Here is a 24,145-nt window from a genome sequence, read left to right as displayed (position 1 = left end):
TAACAGTTTGATCCCCTCCCACTCTACCATCTTCTACTTCCATTCGGTTTGGCCAACCAAGAAACCAGAATAACCGACGCCTATTCCCGGCAAACATCTGTCATATTGCTCCGAGCAAACGGAAAAGTAAAATTACTGGTTGTGTTGTATGCGGGCCCTCATCCCAACGAAAAGTAAGTCTTTCAGACGGGAGTAAGTGCTACAAGGGGAAGTATTACATTTCCCTCGAACATGCAGAGAATTGGTGGAGATCGAGAGGCCGGATAATAATATTCAAAGCACACTGCAGCCCATTTTCATCAACATATTGGATTCTCTCCGGTGGCGTCTTCGGTATAGAGCACAAGTGATTATTCTACAGGGGACATACAGAACTCTTCAATATTCCAGTGACGGTAGGAGTTTCCACCTTTTCACACCGCGGTGAACAGGCCTACCTGTGTGAAAGATCAGAAGGTAAATTGCCCACCGTTATATTTAACTAGATGTGATACAGGTTTTGTTTCAGTTTTGCAATTGACATTTCAAAACAGGCTATGTTCTCACTTCGCCTTGTTAGTATTTAAAGATTCACTCAACCTTGGATAGCTAGTGGTCACGGAAGATGCGCGCGCCCATATTCACCCATCCTCAAGCGGAGTAAAGCGGATGTAGGCTAAATTAATAAGTGAAATCAGAGATGTGGTCCAACTGGCGCGGCTTGTGAAGCATATATATTTGAATGTTTTCACAAACTATTCAGGATGACCACAGAAACTCCTATCAACTCGAGTTTTCCCGAATAGATGTAGGTTCCTCTTGTCTGATCTCGCGGCGATGACGTTTGTTTAGGAATACGGCAATACATGAAGGTCATGGTTTGAAAAACAACCATGAACAATCGCACAATAACACCGGTTGAAAACAACAAGTCGTCCAAACGAATGTTTTGGATGTCCTTCGTTTGAGCTTACATGGATTCGGAGTAAATAGCCTACTGATGATGAAACGCAAAAAGCTCCACACCCCCAGAGAAAATTTACGGAAATCTTGTTGAGATGGATGTGATTGTGGGGCGTTCCACCCAAACCACTAATTCATATGATTTACCGTGTTAAATACCAATAATATGTGAAAACAATATTTTTTTGTGACGTGTCATTTTGTCTTTATAACAAGCAGTAGCAGTGCGTGGGTAAAATCACTGTCATACAGTACACCCTTTTATTTTTTGTTGTCCCAGGCTACCTGGTTAAAGTGCTTGCTCGCTAGCCTAACTTCAAATCCTACTCAAATTTTATTTGACACATGCGCCGAATACAACAGTAAGAAGACCAGCATCCTGGAGTCACTTCTTCACTGTTGAAGTTGAGACTGGTGTTTTGCGGGTATTATTTAATGAAGCTGCCTGTTGAGAACTTGTGAGGCGTCTGTTTCTCAAACTAGACACTAATGTACTTGTCCTCTTTCTCAGTTGTGCACAAGGGCCTCCCACTCCTCCTTCTATTCTGGTTAGAGCCAGTTTGCGCTGTTCTGCGAAGGGAGTAGTACACAGCATTGTACGAGATCTTCAGTTTGTTGGCAATTTCTCGCATGGAATAGCCTTAATTTCTCAGAACAAGAATAGACTGACGAGTTTCAGAAGAAAGTGCTTTGTTTCTGGCCATTTTGAGCCTGTAAATGAACCCACAAATGCTGATGCTCCAGATACTCAACTAGTCTGAAGAAGGCCAGTTTTATTGCTTCTTTAATCAGAACAACAGTTTTCAGCTGTGCTAACATAATTGCAAAAGGGGTTTCTAATGATCAATTAGCTTTTAAAATTATAAACTTGGGTTAGCTAACGTAACGTGTCATTCGAACACAGAAGTAATGGTTGCTGATAATGGGCCTCTGTACGCCTATGTAGATTTTTCATTAAAATATCTGCTGTTTCCAGCTACAATAGTAATTTACAACATGTCTACACTGTATTTCTGATCAATTCGATGGACGAAAAATTTGCTTTTGTTTCAAAAACAAGGACATTTCTAAGTGACCCCCACACTTTTGAACAGTAGTGTATGTCCCCATTACAAAACCTATTTCTTTCACTTGCTGTGCTGGTTCGTTGTTCATTTGTTCAGTCATTTCATTCTCAACCAGGATTTCATCAGTGAAGTTTCAGCCCTGTCCGTCCGTGACCTCTTTTGTCGTGGGTCCTCTTCTTCGGTGCTCACTGTCACAGTGTCTGTTTATCTTGTCCAGCTGAGTAACATTTCACGTAAACCATGTTTCTTGTCTGCATCAAAGTAGCGGTCCTTGTACCTAGAGCATGGTGGCGACAGAGTAAAGAGTACTTTTGCAAGTTTTAACCGCACGGTTTGTCTGCAGTTTTGTTGAGCAGGCATTTCAGTGCCATGACGGAGGATATCACATCTGCTGCAGACGCAGTTGATGAGCTTATTTCTCGAGTCAGTTGTTCGAATGGAGCTAGGAGTGTGTTCATGTTTTAAAGCACTCATTTTTGTTCCAGCAGGCTCTCCATGTAAAAAGTGCTGTTCCATCTGGTGGAAACGTCTTGCTTAAGCCTTTTCGTCTTCACTCCAAGCTGCTCCTGTATTGCTTGCAGGCGGCTGTATGCTAGCTGTGAGTGTTTAAAGTGACCCTCTATCCTCCTACCTGTTGCCACTGTGTCAGATGTGCTGCGTTGGGCCAAACACCTTCGTTCACAGCCAGTTGCAGCGTGTGTGCCATGCATGGCAAACTGGAGACTCTGCATTCTTCCAAAGCCTTTGTCATGTTATGTGCATTATCACGTAGCACAGTGTGTACTTTGTTCTTGGGGATTTTCCAAGTTTCAAACATTTTCTCAAATGCCATTGAAATGGCAGCAGCGGTATTAACACATTCTTGAGCATGCAATATGACTTTCCTCAGTACAAAATCCTCGTCGACCAACTGTGCTGTCAGACTCAGCATGCTCATGGGGCTGACATCGCTCGTCCAAATGTCAGTTGTGAAGCTAATAGCAGCGACGTCCATATCAAGTAGCTCGTGGATATGCGAAACACTAATACTGTGTAACTCCGGTAGGGCAACATCTGAAAAATAGCACCTACTTGGTAGTGTGTAGCGGGGCTCGACCAGTCAGCGAAAGCCAACATCATCCACAACAGAGAATGGTTGATTGTCAAGGGCAATGAATTCCATTATCTTGGCATAATGGATTTCACCTTTGAGTTGTCTCGCTTAAATTTTCTTACTCTTTCAAAGGACTGCTCGACTTGAACTTGTTTAGTTGTTGGAAGTGTGTGCTTAGTTTTATTTCTGCTTTTGTTCTAAGTAGTCGCTGAATGTCTGGGGGTGATGCACTTTCAAACGAGTATTTAGGTTTATGGTATTGAAAGATATCACTTTCTCCCCTCGGGAAATAATAGCAGCACATGTTGCATAAGGACTTTTTGTTATCTTCCTTTGAAACATCAAAATAGATCCACACCGCAGACCTTGTGGGCTAGGTTAGGAATGCTGTGTTGCACGTGTGGCGTCATTACGTCATCTACCTGCGTTATATAGGTATGCACGTCAGCTTTGACATCAGTTTTGCACATCGACGTTAAACTAGACATCGGGCCGATGCCTGACGTCATTTTTCGCTAATATCGGCCCATTCTGATATTCTCACCGATTATATCGTGCATCCCTAGGTATGTATGCAAGGTCACTGTGGGGACGACATCATCGATACACAGCCAGTGACTGATGTGGTGTACTCCCAAATAGAGGTTGACCAATAAATCGGCATTGGCCGATTTTAATTAGGGACGATTTCAAGGTTTCATAACAATCGGTAATCGGCATTTTTGGAGGCCGGTTACATTGCAATCCACGAGGAGACTGCGTGGCAGGCTGACCAGCTGTTACGCGAATGCAACAAGAAGCCAAGGTAAGTTGCTAGCTAGCATTAAACTTATAAAAAAACTATCAATCTTCACATAATCACTAGTTAACTACACATGGTTGATGATATTACTCGTTTAACAAGCTTGTCCTGCGTTGCATATAATCAATGCAGTGCCTGTTAATTTATCATCGAATCACAGCCTACTTCGCCAAACAGGTGATGATTTAACAAAAGCGCATTTGTGAAAAATTGCACAATCGTTGCAAATGTACCTAACCATAAACATCAATGCCTGCCTTAAAATCAATACACAAGTAAATCTTTTTTAAACCTGCTTATTTAGTTAATATTGCCTGCTAGCATGAATTTATTTTAACTCGGAAATTGTGCCACTTCCGAGATTAGGCTGGCAATACTATAGTGCCTATAAGAATATCCCATAGTCAAAGGTATATGAAATACAAATGGTATAGAGATAAATAGTCCTATAATAACTACAACCTAATACTTCTTAACTGGGAATATTGAAGACTCGTGTTAAAAGGAACCACAAGCTTTCATGTGTTCTGAGAGAGGAACTTAAACGTTAGCCTTCTTACACGGCGCACATTTCACTTTCTTCTCCAACACTGTTTTTGCATTATTTAAACCAAATTTAACATGATTCATTATTTATTTGAGACTAAATTGATTTTATTTATGTATTAACTTAAAATAAGTGTTCATTCAGTATTGTTGTAATTGTCATTGTCATTGTTACAAATATATATATTGAGCATGTCACTGGTTTATTTTTATTTGAACTTTTAACTAGGCAAGTCAGTTAAGAACATATTCTTTAAGAGCAAATTCTTATTTACGATGACAGCCTACCAAAAGGCAAATGACCTCCTGCGGGGACGGGGGCTGGGATTAAAAATATAGGACAAAACACACATCCCGACAAGAGAGACAACACTACATAGAGACCTAAGACGACAACAGCAGCATGTTAGCAGCACAACATGGCAGCAGCACAAAACATGGTACAAACATTATTGGGCACAGACAACAGCACAGAGGGCAAGAAGGTAGAGACAACAATACGTCATGCAAAGCTGCCACAACTGTCAGTAAGAGTGTCCATGATTGAGTCTTTGAATGAAGAGATTGAGATAAAACTGTCCAGTTTGAGTGTTTGTTGCAGCTCGTTCCAGTCGCTAGCTGCAGCGAACTGAAAAGATGAGCGAACCAGGGATGTGTGCGCTTTGGGGACCTTTAACAGAATGTGACTGGCAGAACGGGTGTTGTATGTGGAGAATGAGGGCTGCAGTAGATATCTCAGATAGGGGGGAGTGAGGCCTAAGAGGGTTTTATAAATGAGCATCAACCAGTGGGTCTTGCTACGGGTATACAGAGATTACCAGTTTACAGAGGAGTATAGAGTGCAGTGATGCGTCCTATAAGGAGCAGTGGTGGCAAATCTGATGGCCGAATGGCAAAGAACATCTAGCCGCTCGAGAGCACCCTTACCTGCCGATCTATAAATTGTGTCTCCGTAATCTAGCATGGGTAGGATGGTCATCTGAATCAGGGTTAGTTTGGCAGCTGGGGTGAAAGAGGAGTGATTATTTTAGAGGAAACCAAGTCTAGATTTAACTTTAGCCTGCAGCTTTGATATGTTCTGAGAGAAGAACAGTGTACCGTCTAGCCATACTTACAAGTAATTGTATGAAGTGACTACCTCAAGCTCTAAACCCTCAAAGGTAGTAATAATACCTGTGGGAGGAGTGGAATTCTTCTTACCAAACTACCTTTTGTTTTGGAGGTGTTCAGAACAAGGTTAAGGGCAGAGAAAGCTTGTTGGACACTGAAAGCTTTGTTGTAGAGAATTTAACACAAAATCTGGGGAGGGGCCAGCTGAGTATTAGACTGTATCATCTGCATATAAATGGATGAGAGAGCTTCCTACTGCCTGAGCTATGTTGACGTAAATTGAGTGGGGCGTGGGGCCTAGGTTTGAGCCTTGGGGTACACCCTTGGTGACAGGCAGTGGTTGAGACAGCAGATGTTCTGACTTTATACACTGCACTCTTTGAGAGAGGTAGTTAGCAAACCAGGCCAAAGACTCCTCAGAGACACCAATACTCCTTAGCCGGCCCACAAGAATGGAATGGTCTACCGTATCAAAAGCTTTGGCCAAGTCAATAAAAATAGCAGCACAATATTGCATAGATTCAAGGGCAATGCTGGCATCATTGAGGACCTTTAAAGGTTGCAGTGACGCATCCATAACCCGAGCGGAAACCAGATTGCCTACCAGAGAGAATACTATAGACATCAAGAAAGCCAGTCAGTTGATTATTGACAAGTTCTTCCAACACTTTTGATAACCAGGCCAAAATAGAAATAGGCCTGTAACAGTTAGGATCAGCTTAATCTCCCCCTTTTAAATAAAGGACAAACCGTGGTTTCCTTCCAAGCAATGGGAACCTCCCCAGAGAGGAGAGACAGGCTTGGTGATTTTATAGGGGCAGCAACCTTTTAAAGAAGAAAGGGTCTAAACCATCTGACCCAGATTTTTTGGGGGGGTCAAGTTTAAGGAGCTCATTTAGCACCTCAGACTCAGTGACCGCCTGCGGGGAGAAACTTTGTAGCGGGGAAGGGGGGAAAGTGGGAGGAGCTTCGGGGCTAGTCGCATTAGGAAGGGTGGGAGAAGATGTTGGACGGGCAAGGAGGCATGGCTGAGTCAAATAGGAATCCTGACTTAATGAAGTGGTGATTTTTAAAAAGCTCAGCCGTGTGCTTCTTGTCAATAACAACCACATCAACTTTAAGGGACATGGGCAGCTGTGAGAAGGGTTTTTTCTCCAGGTCTTTAACTGTTATCCAGAACTTCTTGGGATTAGACCCACAGAGAGAGAACTGCTCCTTAAAGTAACTAACTTTGGCCTTCTGGATAGCCTGAGTGCACTTATTTCTAATTTGCCTGAATGAGAGCCAGTCAGCCTGAGTATTCGTGTGCCGAGCTTTTCGCCAAAATGCAATTCTTGAGGTGGTGTAACTCTGCAAGATCACGGTCGAACTGCTTTAATTTTTGCTTGGAATCAGGAGGATAGAATTATGGTCAGCTCTGCCAAAAAGAGGGTGAGGGAAAGTGTTGTATGCGTCTCTGTGTGTGGAGTAAAGTTGGTCTAGCCATCTCCTCCGGCGCCATCTAATATTCCTTTCATGGGCAGCGTTAGCTAGTTAACATTAGCCTTTGACATCTAGCTACATATTGAACTTCATCCTTTCAGGCCAGGTGCACAACAATGTATGAATTAATGGTTGGATCAGAATCTGCATTATAATCATGGGCCAATACGGAGAATTAGGTAAAACCACAAGTCCAAATCCCTATCTCCATCCATGGCTAATTTAGGAAAGGGACCATTTTAGCTAGCTCCCTAGCTAGCCACCGGAGGACAACAACACAGCGAGATGCAACAATTCAAGTTTTTCTGTCTGATGTATGCTCTCAATGGCATTTGATAGAAGTGACAGCAAATCAAAGCTGGCTTCCCTTGGCACTTTTTTCTGCACCAGGACCATTCACATTTGAGCTCGCTCAGTTTAGCTCAACGTTGATTGGGGGAAAAATGTATACTTTTTTTGTCAAGCTCGGCGGCTTCCCTTGCCTTCAATGCTACAGGTGGCAACAATGTCATACTTGTTTGGACCAGACAGCATCAGATAGATGGTCTACACGTAGAGAGACAGAGGGGCGCTCGCTCGGATGCTTTGTCCTGTGAGATACTTTTAGCCTCATGCGAATTGAAGGAAAATTATGAAACACAGAGAGACGAAAGATACATTTTATTTATTATTCATACATTTTTGGGGGAAGCCTGGCTTCCCGTGGCATCCATGAATACACACCACTGATAACAAGGTTGGTAGCAATGTGAAAATCTTGGAAGTAAGGACATGCAGGTTGTAATATCAAAACGAACTCTGAACCAACTACTTTAATTTGGGGATAGGTCGAAAAGCATTAAACATTCATGGCAATTTAGCTAGCTTGCTGTTACTATCAAATATTTCCTGGAATATAAACATTGGGTTGTTATTTTACCTCAAGGTCCTCTCCTCCGACAATTAATCCACAGATTAAAGGGTAAACCGAGTTTGTTTCTAGTAATCTCTCCTCCTTCTGGCTTCTTCTGACTTTATATGGCGGTTGGCAACCAACTTTAAGGTGCATTACCACCACCAACTGGACTGGAGTGTGGATCTCAGTTCATATTTCAATCACCCACGTGGGTATATGCTTCTAAAAACCAATGAGGAGATGGGAAATGTGGGACTTGCAGCGCATCAAGTGTCACAAATAGAACCAAGTTCTAGTTTAGCGTCTGGCTACAATGATTGAATAACATGTGTACATTTTATTTTGCAGCGTACGTAACGCGAGTAGTGTGTTCAGCATGTTACGGTGAGGGCAGGTGCTCAGCAGGTGGGGGCGAAGGACACTGCTTGCTAGCTAGTACTCCGGGAATGTTAGAGGTGGCGGTGACACCGGTAGATAGCTAGCAAGGACACCGGTAGGCAGTGTCCTTTGCCCCCGCCTGCCAAGCACTGCTTTACTGCAGTTCTGTTAACGTTACGGCGAGGGTAGTTCTGTGCAGTTCTGTGTCTATCTATTACGTCAGTTCCTCACAGCTTTGATAAAGAGAGGGGTGGGATGGCTGGTATATGTTTGCTATCCAACGCAACAACAGATTACACATACATTTTTTTAGCTAAAACATTGTACATTAATTATACTATGATAAATTGCATAGCCTAAATGGAAAAACAACAAATAATACTTTTATTTCCCCTTTAACCCACATTTTAATTGCATAAACAGAGGAAATCCAGAATATCGAGTGTCACTTAAAATAACTACCCAGTGTTTCCAGATTTCTATGAAATATGACCTATAATTACTAACTATGACTGAATTGTTATATATTTTAAAGCTGCTTTTCTGTGTTGAAAGGTGTGTGTGTACCACAACAACAGAATGGTGTGGGTGTATACCAGTCAATAAAAATGTTCACGTAATTAGACCACTGATGGGCCAGCTGATCCTTCTCAAGGAGATAAGAAACCATTTTTTAGGCTGTTTTTTTAACGTGTTTTTTTCCCCCCCTTCCAATTTATGCGTTGTCCTATATTTGTTTGTGGCCAAGTCAACAACATAATTTGGATATGAGTTAACAATATGAACTTTTAAAAGTGAAAGTTTCACTGGGCAGTTACTTTAAACTAGGGGTGCACGATATATCGGTAAACTTATCAGAATCGTCCGATGTTAGCTAAAAATGCCAACATCGGCCTGATGTCTAGTTTAACGTCGATGTGCAAAACCGATGTCAAAGCTGACGTGCATACCTATATAACGTATGTACATAACGTAGTGATGCCACGTAAAATTTTGCGCAACACAGCATTCCTAACCTAGCCCACAGTGTCTGCTGTGTGGATCGAGCAGTCAACAAGTCCAGCAGTCATTTGAAAGAGTAAGAGAATTTCAGCAAGACAACTCAAAGGCGAAATCCATTAACGCCAAGATAATGGAATTCATTTTCCTTGACAATCAACCGTTCTCTGTCGTGGGTGATGTTGGCTTTCGGCAATTGATCGAGCACCGGTACACACTACCAAGTGCGCTATTTTTCAGATGTTGCCCTACCGAAGTTATACAGTAATGGTGTCACTGCTATTAGCTTCGACTGACATTTGGACCAGTGACGTCAGCCCCATGAGCATGCCGAGTCTGACCGCACAGTGGGTTGTCGAGGATTTAGTTCTGAGGAAAGTCATATTGCATGCTCATGACCGCTGCTGCCATTTCAATGGCATTCTCTCTTTACTGTGTCGCCACCATGCTTCATGCTATGTACAAGGACCGCTACTTCGATGAAGACAAACGGTTTATGTGAAATGTTACATACACAGCTGGGCAAGATGGAAATGGACACAGTGACAGTGTGCACCAAGGAAGAGAGGCCACGGACAGACAGAGCGGAAACTTCACTGCTTGACATGTACAGTATGATGAAATCCTGGTTGAGAATGAAACGACTGAACAAATGAACAACGAAACAGCACAGCAAGTAAGTGAAAGAAATAGGTTTTGATTATGTTTTACTGGTAATCGGGACGTACGTAAATGCCAGCAAAATAACTTTTTGGTGTGTGTGTAACCTTTTATTTAACTAGCAAAGTCAGTTATGAACAAATTCTTATTTACAATTATGGTCAAACCCGGACGACGCTGGGCCAATTGTGCGCCGCCCTATGGGACTCCCAATCACGGCCAGATGTGATACAGCCTGGATTCGAACCGGGGACTGTAGTGATTCCTCTTGCACTGAGATACCGTGCCTTAGACCACTGCGTCTGTGTGTGCTTGTGTGTGTTTATTCGAGTACTATTTAACTGTACTAGAATGCTTAAGGCTGCTAATATTTGAAATATCGGTTATCGGTATCGTTTTTTTGGCAAAGAAAATGTTGGTTTCTGCCAAAAATGTAATATTGGTGCATCACAACACAAGCATGAAGATGCCCACATGCAGGAACCAATGGGATGCTCGAAGGGGGGTTGGAGGAATGCCCCAAATTGCGGGCCGCAAAGAGGGGTGCTGTGACGGGTTTGTTTGGAGTATCTCTAGTGTAGCTGGCACTGAGGCTTCCCTGTGCGAATACTTCCCTGTGCGAATACTTCCCTGTGCGAATACTTCCCTGTGCGAATACTTCCCTGTGCGAATACTTCCCTGTGCGAATACTTCCCTGTGCGAATACTTCCCTGTGCGAATACTTCCCTGTGCGAATACTTCCCTGTGCGAATACTTCCCTGTGCGAATACTTCCCTGTGCGAATACTTCCCTGTGCGAATACTCTGTAACCCTTTTGTACCAAGAACTATTATCGTAAGTGAACAATACAAAGGTGCCTCAGTAAATTGAGAATCAGGCCTTCTTGTTCACATCCCGTCTCTAACAAAACTAGCATCCACAGGTGACTAAAGAAAACACATTCAAAACCTGCCAGTAATGAGTAGCAGTGATGTCATAGTGGCTCTGAGAGCCTTTCACAGCAGATCTCATTGCCCGTGTTGTAATTAAGCCTACACCGCATGTTGCCCACTTAACTAGTATCAATGACTGCATCTATGCCACAAGAGCTGCTCTGCACTGTCAAAGCTTGTATTCAGCTAGCTAATGGATTCATCTTGGGAATGTCAGGAAGTCCTGCATTAGGTGTTTGAAGCACCTAATATATTCTTCTTTGTGTTCGAAGTTCTTACACACCAGGCCATCGCATTGTTGGATATGTTGATGCTCATGTTTTCATGGCTATGTAAATATGGATGGACGCACCTGCACACCAAGATCAACATGACATAATAATCACATCACATACAAATTATGCATGCAAATAGTAGTCCTCTTTTGACCTATTGTCTAATGATATTTAACTTCCACTATTTAAAGTAGCAATATGTCATTTTTTTTCGCCAACCCGGCCAAGTTCACATAGGGATGTGAAATCATTCTACTTGAAAGCAAGTCTAAGAAGCTGTAGATCTGTTCTATGTGAGCTACTTCTATAGTTCCAGTTCTTAAGTTTTGTTTTTGTGTCTTTTACTTTCGGTTTTGTACACCAGCTTCAAACACAATATTTTTGGTTATGGAAAATCTATTTCACAGTGGTTTAGATGGTACAATAATTCTCTACTCTACTACCTTGTCACAAACTGAAATGAGGTGAAGTATTAGAATTTTAGCAACCAGTAAATGGCAGAGCGATTTCTGCATAGTGCAACTTCAAATTCACAAACGCAACAATACATTCCCTACAAATATTTGCGGCAGCGTTTCTTTCATTGAATAATTTTTGACATCATTTTAATTTTGGTATGGGATCTAATAAAGAAATGTCCTGTCAGACTGTACAAGGCTTTGACCTTCTCCCCTTTGTCTGAATGTCTCTTACATGTTTATCTCTCTTTTTTCCTTTTCTTTTTTCTCAGAATGTTGACCTGGCTCAGGGAGCTCAGTGACTGGGTCTGGCAGGACCGGCTGTGGTTCCCTCCGGGCCTGGGTTGGGCCAACCTCAAGGACCGGGATGGCCTAGTCTTCGCTAAAGGAAGTGATCTCTGGGTCATCTTCCCTATTGCAATATGCTTCCTGATTATCCGACAGATATTTGAGAGGTCAGTACTCCAGGCATATGTGCGTCCCGAAATGTCACCCTATTCCCTACATAGTGCACTACTTTTGACCACAATCCTATTGGCCCTGTTCAGAAGTAGAGCACTATATAGCGAATAGGGTGACAGTGAGGACAAAACCAATACCTCTCCCTCTTCACATTGCAGTGGTCTCGGTATGTTTCATTAGCTTGCTGTTGTTTTTTTTACCTGTATTGCTCAAATCTCATTTGCTTGTTCATCTAGCCTTGTTGACTTGTGTTCACTGCAACAACAACTACCAGAACTGTTTTACAGTCCCTAACCACAATTTCCTCTCCTCCTTTGCCTCCTCTATGACTATCCAGGACCGTGTCCGTTAAACTCGCCTCTTTACTTAGAGTGAGGGAGAAACCTCGTGTCAGAGCTGCTTCCAACACCACACTGGAATTGTATTTCTGCAATGCATCGAAGTTCCCCTCACAGGTAAATTGCACAGCATAGCTATAATGCTACATAACGGTGTTTAACGTCAACTCCTTCCTAATCCTCCATGTTGGAAACTACCTTACAATTCCATTGACCAAATCCAAGTGACCACTCAGTTCAATAGTTCCCACAACTCCTAAGTCAAATCCCTGCGCAATTGCTACATTAAATCAACCATTATTTAAAATCGCAACACGTTTTACAGTAAAACAATACAATTAAAGATACATTAGCACTAAATTGCCCTATAACCCCTGTCTCTCTCTGTCAGAGTTCAGTGGAGGAGTTAACTAAACAGTCAGGTTGCTCGGTGCGGCAGGTCCAGAGGTGGTTCCGGCGGCGGAGGAACCAGGAACTGCCCAGCCAGATCAAGAAGTTCCGGGAAGCAAGGTACCCACAGCAGCCAAGTGGAAACCAACAATACTTATTTTTGAACTTTTATAATCCGAGATGTAGGCTACACTCATTTCTGTATTGAATATTGTTGAAATAAATTGTTTTAGCAAAGAAAGCACAGTACTGCAATGAACAGTAGCAGAGCAGTTAGCAACAGCAAATAGGAACAGATAAACATGGTTGAATGGAACTTGCACTTGCCTACATGTAATTAATGAGTGTCAAAACAACCCTTTATTTCCGACGCGGGCATATTTCTACTGTGTAACATGTTAGGTGTCGTGTGCCTTCTGTAAAAGATTCTTGTATCTGCCTGTTATTTTCTTATTCACCTGATCAAAATACAACCACCCATAGTTTACAGGTGGTTGTAGCTTATGCTTTACTTTGTGATGGAGCCCTCGTTTTTATTGTGTCTCCGTTGTGTGTGTGTGTATATATGTGACAATGTTGTAAGCTGTGTGAAATTGTGTTCTGTTCCTATGGGGTTTCTGAGGTTGCTGTTCGTTCTCTTGCAGTTGGAGATTTACCTTTTACCTTCTTGCTTTCATTGCTGGCCTGGGTGCCCTAATTGATGTGAGTACCATGATTTACTGTTGGTAAATATTTTCTCTGGCAATGCTTTGCCTCTGTTTTTTTATATCTTTGATCTGGCGTGTACCATTTTGTGCTTGTTTGGTTTGAGACTGAAATCCTCACTATGTGAATCTCTCTCCAGAAACCATGGTTCTATGACATGGAGGAGATGTGGAATGGCTTCCCCACGCTGGTATGTACACTGTAAGACTGTTGTTCTCTAAATCATAGTTGGTTTTAAATGTTTAGCTGGTCTAAAATCTTTACGAAGTCAGTGTCTGACACATTTTGGGACAATCCCCAACATAAAGGGTTTTTCAAAGGTTTCCAGTACATGATTACAGCTTGGCATTTTTAGACACCTTTTTTATAAATGTAACAAATGTATGCATGCACTGCTCTGTTGCTAAATAGAATCTGCTAAATAGAATATATATATATTTTTTAATTAAATGTTTGTTCTTCCCTCTTACAGCCACTGCTGCCTTCTCAGTACTGGTACTACATGATTGAGCTGGGATTCTACATATCGCTGCTCTTCAGTGTGGCAACGGATGTCAAGCGTAAAGTAAGTGTTTCTGAATTTGTCTCCAATGACATTTTTACATACGTACCATTAGAATGGCAACAGGATAGACCTTATCTTTGCGAGGAGGCCAGAGAGAGAGATAAGCGACAGAGCTAACCACATCTCGGCAGATGTCAGTTTGGGTATCACAACCAAGTTATATAACTGTTGGTTCACCACAAAAATGATTGTAGTTTCAGTTGCAAGCAATTTCTCCTCTTCCCTGTTGTGTGCATGTCTCAGGCAGGGAGGGGTGTTAATGTATCTAGGACAGGGTTTCCCAAACTCTGTGCCCGTGTAGTTTTTTTGCCCTAGCACTACACAGCGGATTCAAATAATCAACTAGTCATTAAACTTTGAATCATCTATGTAGTGTTAGGGCAAAAACCAAAACCTATTTGGGTCCCGAGGACCGAGTTTTTGAAACGCTGGTCTGTGGGTTAATGTGTGACCCGCACATTGTGGAAAGGTTTCACAGTGGAGACTGATTGATCATGTTCTCCAGACTTATTTATTTTCCAGCTGGTGAGCCCAAATGGAAAGTGGCAACTCTTCAAACAGTCAGCAGACAAGACTGAAATCTAGTCCTGTTTTGACGGTTGATTTGACAGACCCAAGGGATGAATAGGGCTGATCCAAAACAATGGTTTTAGAGACTTGGTTGGCAGAACTTTTGTGTCGTTACGTTAGCTGTAATTGCTGTGGAACTCCAAATTGGGCTTGTTAGTTTTTTGCTCGCCTCAAGCTTATGGCTAGGGTGACGCTTTAGTTCAGTTGTAAGTGGGAGTGTACACATGGGAGTGTACACACAATGTAAGTGGGAGTGTACACACAATGTTGTTTCCATAGCTAATGGAAACAACATTAGCTATGTTTCCATTAAGTTGTCCAGGGATTTTTGTTGTTGTTGACATTTAAAAAGGTTTCATAGAAAATACGTTCTACAATTGCCTGCTACGGTGCGTTTCCATTGAACCGTCTCTTGTGTCAATAAAAACAGCTGGATGTAATGTCGTCAATTTGTTGAATCAAAATTAAGTGGTTGAAGTGTTTCCATTATCAATTAAGGCAAATTGCACATTAATAAATTGGCGACAGCCTGTATGCCTTCCCACCTGTCCGTTTCATGTCTCAGGTAGCCCGCAAAAGCCAGCATTGCTAGAATGCAATTTTGCTATATTCAAATAATTCTCATGTGCCAACGTACCAACACGGTCCGTGCCATGATGAAACTCGCACTCCTTTTAGATCTGAAATGATTGGCTGGTGAAACTTGCTTCCAGCCAACTAGAAAAGCAAGGCGAAGCAATACAGGCAGTTTTGGAAGTCACGACAATCCTTGTCCTGACTGAGTTTTGTAGTTGGGATTTATTTATTTATTTATGATAAAAAATGGGCATTTAGAATTAAATGTGGAGTGGAGCTTTATAGATATGTGATGTCATTTGCCCGGCGTAGGCCTAACTTAAGGTATTCGGCAATCCTCATTTATTTGAAAAACACAGATTCCATCATTTGTCACAGAGAAAGTTAGACCAAACGATAATCCAACCGTTGAACAGAAACATTTTGTCGATCTTTAGAACATTTCTCCTATAGATGGCGTTTCCATTATACATGTCGCAACGTTTTTTTTGTTGCCACAGTTTTTATCGAATAAACCTGGGTCAATGAACCTGCCTACTGTCACTCATTTGTGAGTACTGGATGAATCGGTATGCACACACTCTTACGCCGTCATTAGTCAATAAGTGGTGAAACCAGGCGTCTGTAACAGTAGCTTAGAGGTGTCCCTACAGACATTTGAAGCTATGAACGTTTTGCTGATATTCAGCGGTGTTAAAACTCTAATTTAATATAACTGTAGTTCAGAACAACGCATCCAATATAAACTTGATAATCAAGTTGCGAGTGAGGAATGTCATGACCCTGATGCCATGTCCATCAGAACTAGAACACATTTCATCAAGATTTTAAAGTCAACAACTACCCCCTCTGTTATGACTGAAGCTGATGTTCAGTGCACAAAGTAAACACAACATTTGCATAATTGACAAACTCCCCCTTCCTCTCTTCCAGGATTTTAAGGAGCAGATTGTTCACCATGTGGCCACTATTCTGCTGATCAGTTTCTCGTGGTTGGTCAACTACATCCGTGCCGGGACTTTGATCATGCTGGTGCACGATGCCTCAGACTACCTACTGGAGGTACAGCCCCCCCCCCCCCCATACCCCAACATATTACCCCTACAATTCAATGTCACCATTACAAACCTAAAGAAACGATATCCATTCAATAATAAGTATAGAGGAATGTTATTACTATATGGACAGTCAAGGCCATTACAATTGTATTCTAGTCAGAAATGTTGCTTACATCATTTCTACTCCCACAGAACTGTTGAGCCTGCCATCCAGAGGAGAATATAGGAAACGGCAACCGAATACTTAATTTTTTCCCCCTCCCTTTCTGTTGTTCCTTTTAGTCAGCAAAGATGTTCAACTATGCAGGATGGAGAAAGACCTGCAACTACATCTTCATTCTGTTTGCAGCTGTGTTCATCCTTACACGCCTCGTCATACTCCCTTTCTGGTAAGATGCTCGGGATCTTGGATGACACTTCTCTGCATCCCAGGGGAGGGTTTCCCGGACACACATTAAGCCTTAATCCTGGACTAAAAAGCATTTTCAACTGAGCTTTTTCATTGAGCTTGCTTTTTAGTCCAGTAGTAGGCTGAATCTGTGTCTGGGGGAACTGCCTCCATATGTCTGAAGCGCCCATAACTTAGTGTAAAGTGTTATTTTCTGGCATTTTTCAATGATCAATTGTACAGGATGCAATGCATTCTGGGGATTTACTTAAGTCTTTGCCAAAATGCTTTTGACTGCCCATGCAGATCAGTGTTGACTGGATCTGTCTGTTTCTTCCCCCAGGATCATACATACTACGTGGGTGTACCCATTGACCATCTATCCCCCTTTCTTTGGGTTCTACTTCTTCAACGGGTTGTTGTTTGTGCTGCAGTGTCTGCACGTCTTCTGGGCTGTCCTCATCCTGCGCATGGCCATCAAGTTCCTGCCTGGAAACGTACGTATTCACAAACCTAAACACTCACGAAACCCTAAACCTCAACTAAATCTTGTAATAAATAATGTGGAAATTGAGCAAGTTGAGATGACTAAACTGCTTGGAGTAACCCTGGATTGTAAACTGTCCTGGTCAAAACATATTGATGCAGTAGTAGCTAAGATGGGGAGAAGTCTGTTAATAATAAAGCGATGCTCTGCCTTCTTAACAACACTATCAACAAGGCAGGTCCTACAGGCCCTGGTTTTGTCACACCTTGACTACTGTTCAGTCGTGTGGTCAGGTGCCACAAAAAAGGACTTTTGAAAATTGCAATTGGCTCAGAACAGCACAGCACGGCTGGCCCTTGGATGTACACAGAAAGCTAATATTAATAATATGCATGTCAATCTCTCCTGGGTCAAAGTGGAGGAGAGATTGACTTCATCACTACTTTTATTTATGAGAGGTATTGACATGTTGAATGCACTGAGCTGTCTGTCTAAGCTACTGGCACACAGCTCGGACACCCATGCATACCCCGCAATACATGCTACAAGAGGTCTCTTCACAGTTGCCAAGTCCTATGGTTAAGCACACAGTACTACATAGAGCCATGACTACATGGAACTCTATTCCAATTCAAGTAACTGGGCCGTTTTCAAAGGGATTATTTTTTTTTTTTTTGCGGCAGTCGCTCTTTAAAAAAACTTTCTGGTGCTTCCAACTTTTTCATGTTGGGAGAACCAGTGTTACCAATGAAAATGTATAATTTAGAGCCCTGGTAGGGGCCTACACACCTAAACATCAGCAATCTGACATGCTGTATTGCATGGAAACAACAAGAAAATGATTCTGTCTGATCAACTGTAGGCTACTAACAACAGCATCTGCATAGTCTAGCCTACTATGCGCCCTGTCCCTCTGGGCAGGTTAAACGAAGCATTAATGTTGTGTATTTATAGGCCATTTGTTTGTGTGAATGGGATGAAATTTGGTTTATGTATTTATATGGGCTACCTACAATTTTTCAATACAAAATGATTAACTGGAATTATTCAATAAACACAATAGCTGACAGACTGAGTACATATTTAATTAGGACTACACTATGCACATCTGCATAAAGCAAGCTCAGCCCTGTGTTTTTTTTTAATTTTCCAATTATGTTGCATTCTCTGTCTGTGTATAGGACCCCTCCCTAATCCTTTCTTTAAAATACAATATAATTTATATGGAGTAAGCACACGGTTGTGTATTTATTTAGGATCCCCAAGGCAGCAGTTACTCTTCCTGGGGTCCAAGCACATTAAGACACTTATATCACACACAAAACAAAAGATAAAACAGTATAATATAACAATATAACGTTTATTACTACAATGTATAATACCACGATGCAACAATATTACAATGTACGTGTGTGTCTGTACCTGTGTCTCTCTTCACAGTCCCCGCTGTGCCACAAGATGTATTTTTTTAAATATTTTTTTTAATCTGATTCTACTGCTTACATCAGTTACCTGATGTGGAATAGAATTCCATGTAGTACTGTGTGCTTCCTATAGTCTGTTCTGGAATTGGAGGGTTGTGAAGAGATCTCTGGTGGCATGTCTTGTGGGGTATGCATGGGTGTCCGAGCTGTGTGCTAGTAGTTTAAACAAACGTTTCGGGTACATTCAGCTTGTCAACACTTCTTACAAAAACAAGTAGTGATGAACTTTGAACCATGAGAGATTGACATGCATATTATTAATGTTAGCTCTCTGTGTACATTTAAGTACCAGCCATGCTAACCTGTTCTGAGCCAATTGTGATTTTCCACTTTGTGGTACCTGAACACACAACTGAACAGTAGCCCAGGTGCGACAGAACTAGGGCCGTAGGACCTGCCTTGTTGGTAGTGTTAAGAAGGCAGAACTTTTATTATGGACAGACTTCTCCCCATCTTAGCTACTGTTGTATCAACATGTTTTGACCATGACAGTTTACAATCCAGAGTTAGTCCAAGCAGTTTAGTCACCTCAACTTGCTCAATTTCCACATTATTCATTACAATATTTAGTTGAGGTTTAGTGAATGACTTGTCCCAAATACAGTGCTTTTTGTTTTTTTAAATATTTAGGACTAACATATACCTTGCCATCCAATTTCACATCCAATTTCACATGCGCCAAATACAACAGGTGTAGACCTTACCATGAAATGCTTATTTACAAGGCCTTAACCAACAATGCAGTTCAATAAATAGAGTTAAGAAAATATTTACTAAATAAACTAAAGTACTTTTTTTTTTATAAAGTATACAATCAAAAGGTAACACAAGAAAATGGCAACAATAACGATGCTATACACAGAAGGTACAGACTAAATGTGTGGGGGGGTACAGGTTAGTCGAGGTAATTTGTAAAGTGACTATGCATAGATAATAAACAGCGAGTAGCACCAGTGTCAAAAACAAAGGGGGTCAATGTAAATTGTCCGGGTGGCCATTTTGATGAATTGTTCAGCAGTCTTATGGCTTGGGGGGAAGAAGCTGTTAAGGAGCCTTTTGGTCCTAGACTTGGCACTCTGGTACCACTTGCTGTGCGGTAGCAGAGAGAACAGGCTATGGCTTTGGTGACTGGAGTCTTTGACAATTTTTTTGGGGGGCCTTCCTCTGGCAGGAAGCTTGGCCCCAGTGATGTACTGGGCCGCACGTACTACCCTCTGTAGCGCATTACGGTCAGATGCCGAGCACTTGCCATACCAGGAGGTGATGCAACCGGTCAGGATGCTCTCGATGGTGCAGCTGTAGAACTTTTTGAGGATCTGGGGACCCATGCCAAATCTTTTCAGTCTCCTGAGGGGGGAAAAGTGTTGTCGTGCACTCTTCACAACTGTCTTGGTGTGTTTGGACCGTGATAGTTTATTGGTGATGTGAACACCAAGGAACTTGAACCTCTCGACCCGCTCCACTTCAGCCCTGTCAATGTTAATGGGGGCCTGTTCGGCCCTCCTTTTCCTATAGTCCACGATCAGCTCCTTTGTCTTGCTCACATTGAGGGAGAGGTTGTTGTCCTGGCACCACATTGCCAGATCTCTGACCTCCTCAATGGCTGTCTCATCTTTGTTGGTGATCTGGCCTACCACTGGTGTTGGAGTCGTGCTTGGCCACGCAGTCGTGGGTGAACAGGGAGTACAGGAGGGGACTAAGCACGCACCCCTGAGGGTCCCCAGTGTTGAGGATCAGCGTGACAGACGTGTTGTTACCTTCCTTTACCACCTGGGGCGGCCCGTCAGGAAGTCCAGGATCTAGTTGCAGAGGGCGGTGTTTAGTCCCGGGGTCCTTAGCTTAGTGATGAGCTTTGTGGGCACTATGGTGTTGAACGCTGAGCTGTAGTCAATGAACAGCATTTTATTTTTTTTCACCTTTATTTAAACCAGGTAGGCTAGTTGAGAACAAGTTCTCATTTACAACTGCGACCTGGGCAAGATAAAGCATAGCAGTGCAACACAAACAACAACACACATGGAATAAACAAACATACAGTCAATAATACAATATAAAAAGTATATATATACAATGTGTGCAAATGAGGTAGGTAAGGCAATAAATAGGCCATAGTGGCAAAATAATTACAATATACCAATTAAACACTGGAGTGAATGATGTGCAGAAGATGAGGGTGCAAGTAGAGATACTGGGGTGCAAAGGAGCAAAATAAATAAAATAAATAACAGTATGGGGATGAGGTAGTTGGATAGGCTATGCGCATGTGCAGTGATCTGTGAGCTGCTCTGACAGCTGGTGCTTAAAGCTAGTGAGGGAGATATGAATCTCCAGCTTCAGTGATTTTTTTACAGTTCGTTCCAGTCATTGGCAGCAGAGAACTGGAAGGAAAGGCGGCCAAAGGAGGTGTTGGCTTTGGGGAGGACCAGTGAAATATACCTGCGGGAGCGCGTGGTACGGGTGGGTGTTGCTATGGTGACCAGTGAGCTGAGATAAGGCGGGGCTTTACCTAGCAAAGACTTTTATAGATGACCTGGAGCCGGTGGGTTTGGCGACGGATATGTAGTGAGGGCCAGCCAACGACAACATACAGGTCGCAGTGGAGGGTAGTATATGGGGCTTTGGTGATAAAATGGATGGCACTGTGATAGACTACATCCAGTTTGCTGAGTAGAGTGTTGGGGGCTATTTTGTAAATGACATTGCTGAAGTCAAGGATCGGTAGGATAGTAAGTTTTACGAGGGTATGTTTGGTGGCATGAGTGAAGAAGGCTTTGTTGCGAAATAGGAAGCCAATTCTAGATTTAATTTTGGATTGGAGATGCTTACTGTGAGTCTGGAAGAAGAGTTTACTGTCTAACCAGACACCTAGGTATTTGTAGTTGTCCACATATTCTAGGTCAGAACCGTCCAGAGTAGTGATGCTAGTCGGGCGGGAGGGTGCGGGCAGCAATCGGTTGAAGAGCATGCACTTAGTTTTACTAGCATTTAAAAGCAGTTGGAGGTCACAGAAGGAGTGTTGTATGGCGTTGAAGCTCGTTTGGAGGTTTGTTAGCACAGTGTCCACAGAAGGGCCAGATGTATACAGAATGGTGTCGTCTGCGTAGAGGTGGATCAGAGAATCACCAGCAGCAAGAGTGACATCATTGATATATACACAGAAAAGAGTCCGGACAACAGACCCTCCGATTTGACCCTAACGAATAGAGCGGAGTGTGCGCGAAGTAAAGAATCCCACACATGCGCAGAACCCCCGGGACCCCCATGTCCGGGAAGCAGGGTCCAGAAAAGTCTGATCCTCGACCTCAACTTAAATTCACTGATTTGCTCTGGATGAGAGCGTCTGCTAAATGATACATTTAAATGTACTCTCTCCCATCAGGATATCGTTGAAGATGAGAGGAGCGACAGGGAAGAGACTGATTCAGACGAGGCGGAAGAAGACCATGAGAAAACGAAAAATGGCTTTGTACAGAATGGCAATGGCCACACAGTGCTTAACAACAACCACCACCACAGCAAAACGAATTGATTTGTTACAGAGACACCAAGGAGGATGTGTCTGCAATGGTGGCCTAGTCCAAGAGGCCACAGTAAGGCAGAATTGCTGGTGGAAAGGCCACAAACACACACACATACACCGCTGAATAATATATACACAAATAATGCTAAAGATCACACGGACACACTCCTTACATGGGCCGGATGGGTTTCACTGCTCTGTAGATCACACTAGTTGGAGGGAGAGGATGGGGAGTACAGGAAAGACGGCAATAGAGCCAAACGCTTGGTAAAACTGTGCCTTAGCAACAAACTGTTATTCCCCATTTTTATTTCTATCCATCCCTCTAGTCCTTATATTGCTAATCGTTCAAATAAGGTGCCTAGCCCTACTCGCGGCTTCCCATCCTGCGTTATGGATAGCGCAATTACTAATTGTTGTTCACGGGGCATTCCTTTCATGCATGCTTTGGTTAACGCTCGGAGTATTGCTAGACTGTTCAAACGTTCAAACGTTGCCGTCTCAGTACGCCGACTCCCGTCCCAAATAATAAGCGCGCCACCACTTAACACTGCCAAGAGAGATGAGGTTCTCTTAATGACCACAGCTTGGTGCAGGTCTGTGTGTGTTCAAATCACCATGTCAGACCACTAAAGCATACAGTAGTGATAACGGAAAATGTATCTTTTTTTTTGCACCTGCCATTTTGTTATTGGAGTGGAGCAGTCGCTACAATTATTGCCATGGGATTCCTATTCAACCTGGAATGTGCTAGTGTTGTTAATGTCCTTGGTTTAAATGTTGTTGGGGGGGGGGGGGGGATATGGTGGTTAATTAAGTTTTAACTGTCTAAAGAAAAGCTGGAGAGTTCGGTTTGCATTGTGTGAATATTTTGTTTTTGTTTATGCCGGTCTCCAAATGCAATGGATTTTGGGGAGCAGAAATCACATGGCTTTAATTAATACTTTTTAAAAATGTTTTCAAAATTACTTTTTAGTTATCGGATTTTATTTTGTTACTTTTTTTAAAGTCCAGACACTAATCCAGACAGGCAGAAACCTACCCAAACCAGTCCAACCCTTAATTCAACCGGACTGGAGGAGAATTCATTCATTCAAATCAGTATTTTTCTGCCCATTCGTCCAAAGATGCACTTTATGGGTCAGCATAGACCCAATATAAAGAAAGATGAATGTCCAGGTCATACTGTGTTTATTTGAGTGAATTGGGTTATGATTGGGGTTTACAATTACACTACAGTTAATTTCCTATTTATTTCATTATGTCCTTTTCAATTTCTTTGTAACGCTTCTAATTCAATTCATTTAAGTTTATTGAAGCTTTAATAAAATGGGACACCAAAGTATGTTTTGCATGTTTTAGTTTCGCAAGTGCCTTAGTTATCTGTTACTTGAAAAAAAAAAAGTATAAATAATCACCATGTCTTTTTCATTTTCTGTCTACCATCTTGCACTTTTTTAAATTTCTTCACCTCTCTTTTGTCAAACTCTCCAACTACTTGACCCTGGTCTAAGGTGGTGCACTATATAGGAAATGGTGTGCCACTTGGCATGCAACTTGACCTACCTACAGTGCTGTAACATGGCCTTCGTTCCCCTTCACTTCATGTCTCAACGTAAAGACCACCACTTCCTATAATGATCTTGTGTGTTGCGTATGGTCCCCCTTCCCCAAAACCTGCTTTTCTCCTACTGTAGTGTTTTTATTTTGTCATGTTGCAAAGATATAAGATAAAGGTTATTGTTGATTTAAATGGTTGTCTCCTGTGATTATTTCTTGATGAATATGCTTTGTGTGCTGCCTGGTTCAAAGTACAAACCATGAAAAGTATTTTTAAAATGGCAGACGACTGAACGCACCCATCCGTGTTCCATTCCTAATGCTAATTATACCGTGGCAGTCTTCATGGGAGAATCTCAATAGCATACTACTCGGGTCCTCTCCTCGCCTCCCCAAAACCCAT

General features: G+C 42.3%; 1 protein-coding gene across 2 annotated transcripts; it reads left to right on the top strand.

The window, feature by feature from the left end:
• Positions 1-23,935, top strand: cers2a (ceramide synthase 2a). Of its 2 annotated transcripts, none has more exons than XM_055894763.1 (11): positions 1-173; positions 11,912-12,094; positions 12,439-12,556; positions 12,831-12,949; positions 13,474-13,531; positions 13,674-13,724; positions 14,007-14,099; positions 16,179-16,307; positions 16,586-16,692; positions 17,035-17,188; positions 22,042-23,935. In XM_055894763.1, exons 2-11 carry the CDS (start codon positions 11,913-11,915, stop codon positions 22,189-22,191), a joined length of 1,161 nt encoding a protein of 386 aa, XP_055750738.1. In that variant the 5' UTR covers positions 1-173; position 11,912; the 3' UTR covers positions 22,192-23,935. The 2 variants fall into 2 exon arrangements, with proteins under 2 accessions (XP_055750738.1, XP_055750737.1); XM_055894762.1 differs by having other exon boundaries at positions 1-456.
• Positions 23,936-24,145: the final 210 nt, after the last annotated feature.

The sequence above is a fragment of the Salvelinus fontinalis genome, chromosome 32 (genome assembly GCF_029448725.1).
Source record: "Salvelinus fontinalis isolate EN_2023a chromosome 32, ASM2944872v1, whole genome shotgun sequence".
Taxonomy (NCBI): domain Eukaryota; kingdom Metazoa; phylum Chordata; class Actinopteri; order Salmoniformes; family Salmonidae; genus Salvelinus; species Salvelinus fontinalis.
Note: the sequence above shows the minus strand (reverse complement) of the source record. Positions and strands in the feature narration are given on the sequence as shown.

Bases quoted from the DNA above. Each gene is read 5' to 3' on its own strand.
- cers2a (XM_055894763.1), top strand. From the start codon at position 11,913: ATGTTGACCTGGCTCAGGGAGCTCAGTGACTGGGTCTGGCAGGACCGG. The intron at 12,950-13,473 runs GTACCCACAGCA...GTTCTCTTGCAG, and splicing joins AAGAAGTTCCGGGAAGCAAG to TTGGAGATTTACCTTTTACC. The intron at 16,693-17,034 runs GTAAGATGCTCG...TTCTTCCCCCAG, and splicing joins CTCGTCATACTCCCTTTCTG to GATCATACATACTACGTGGG.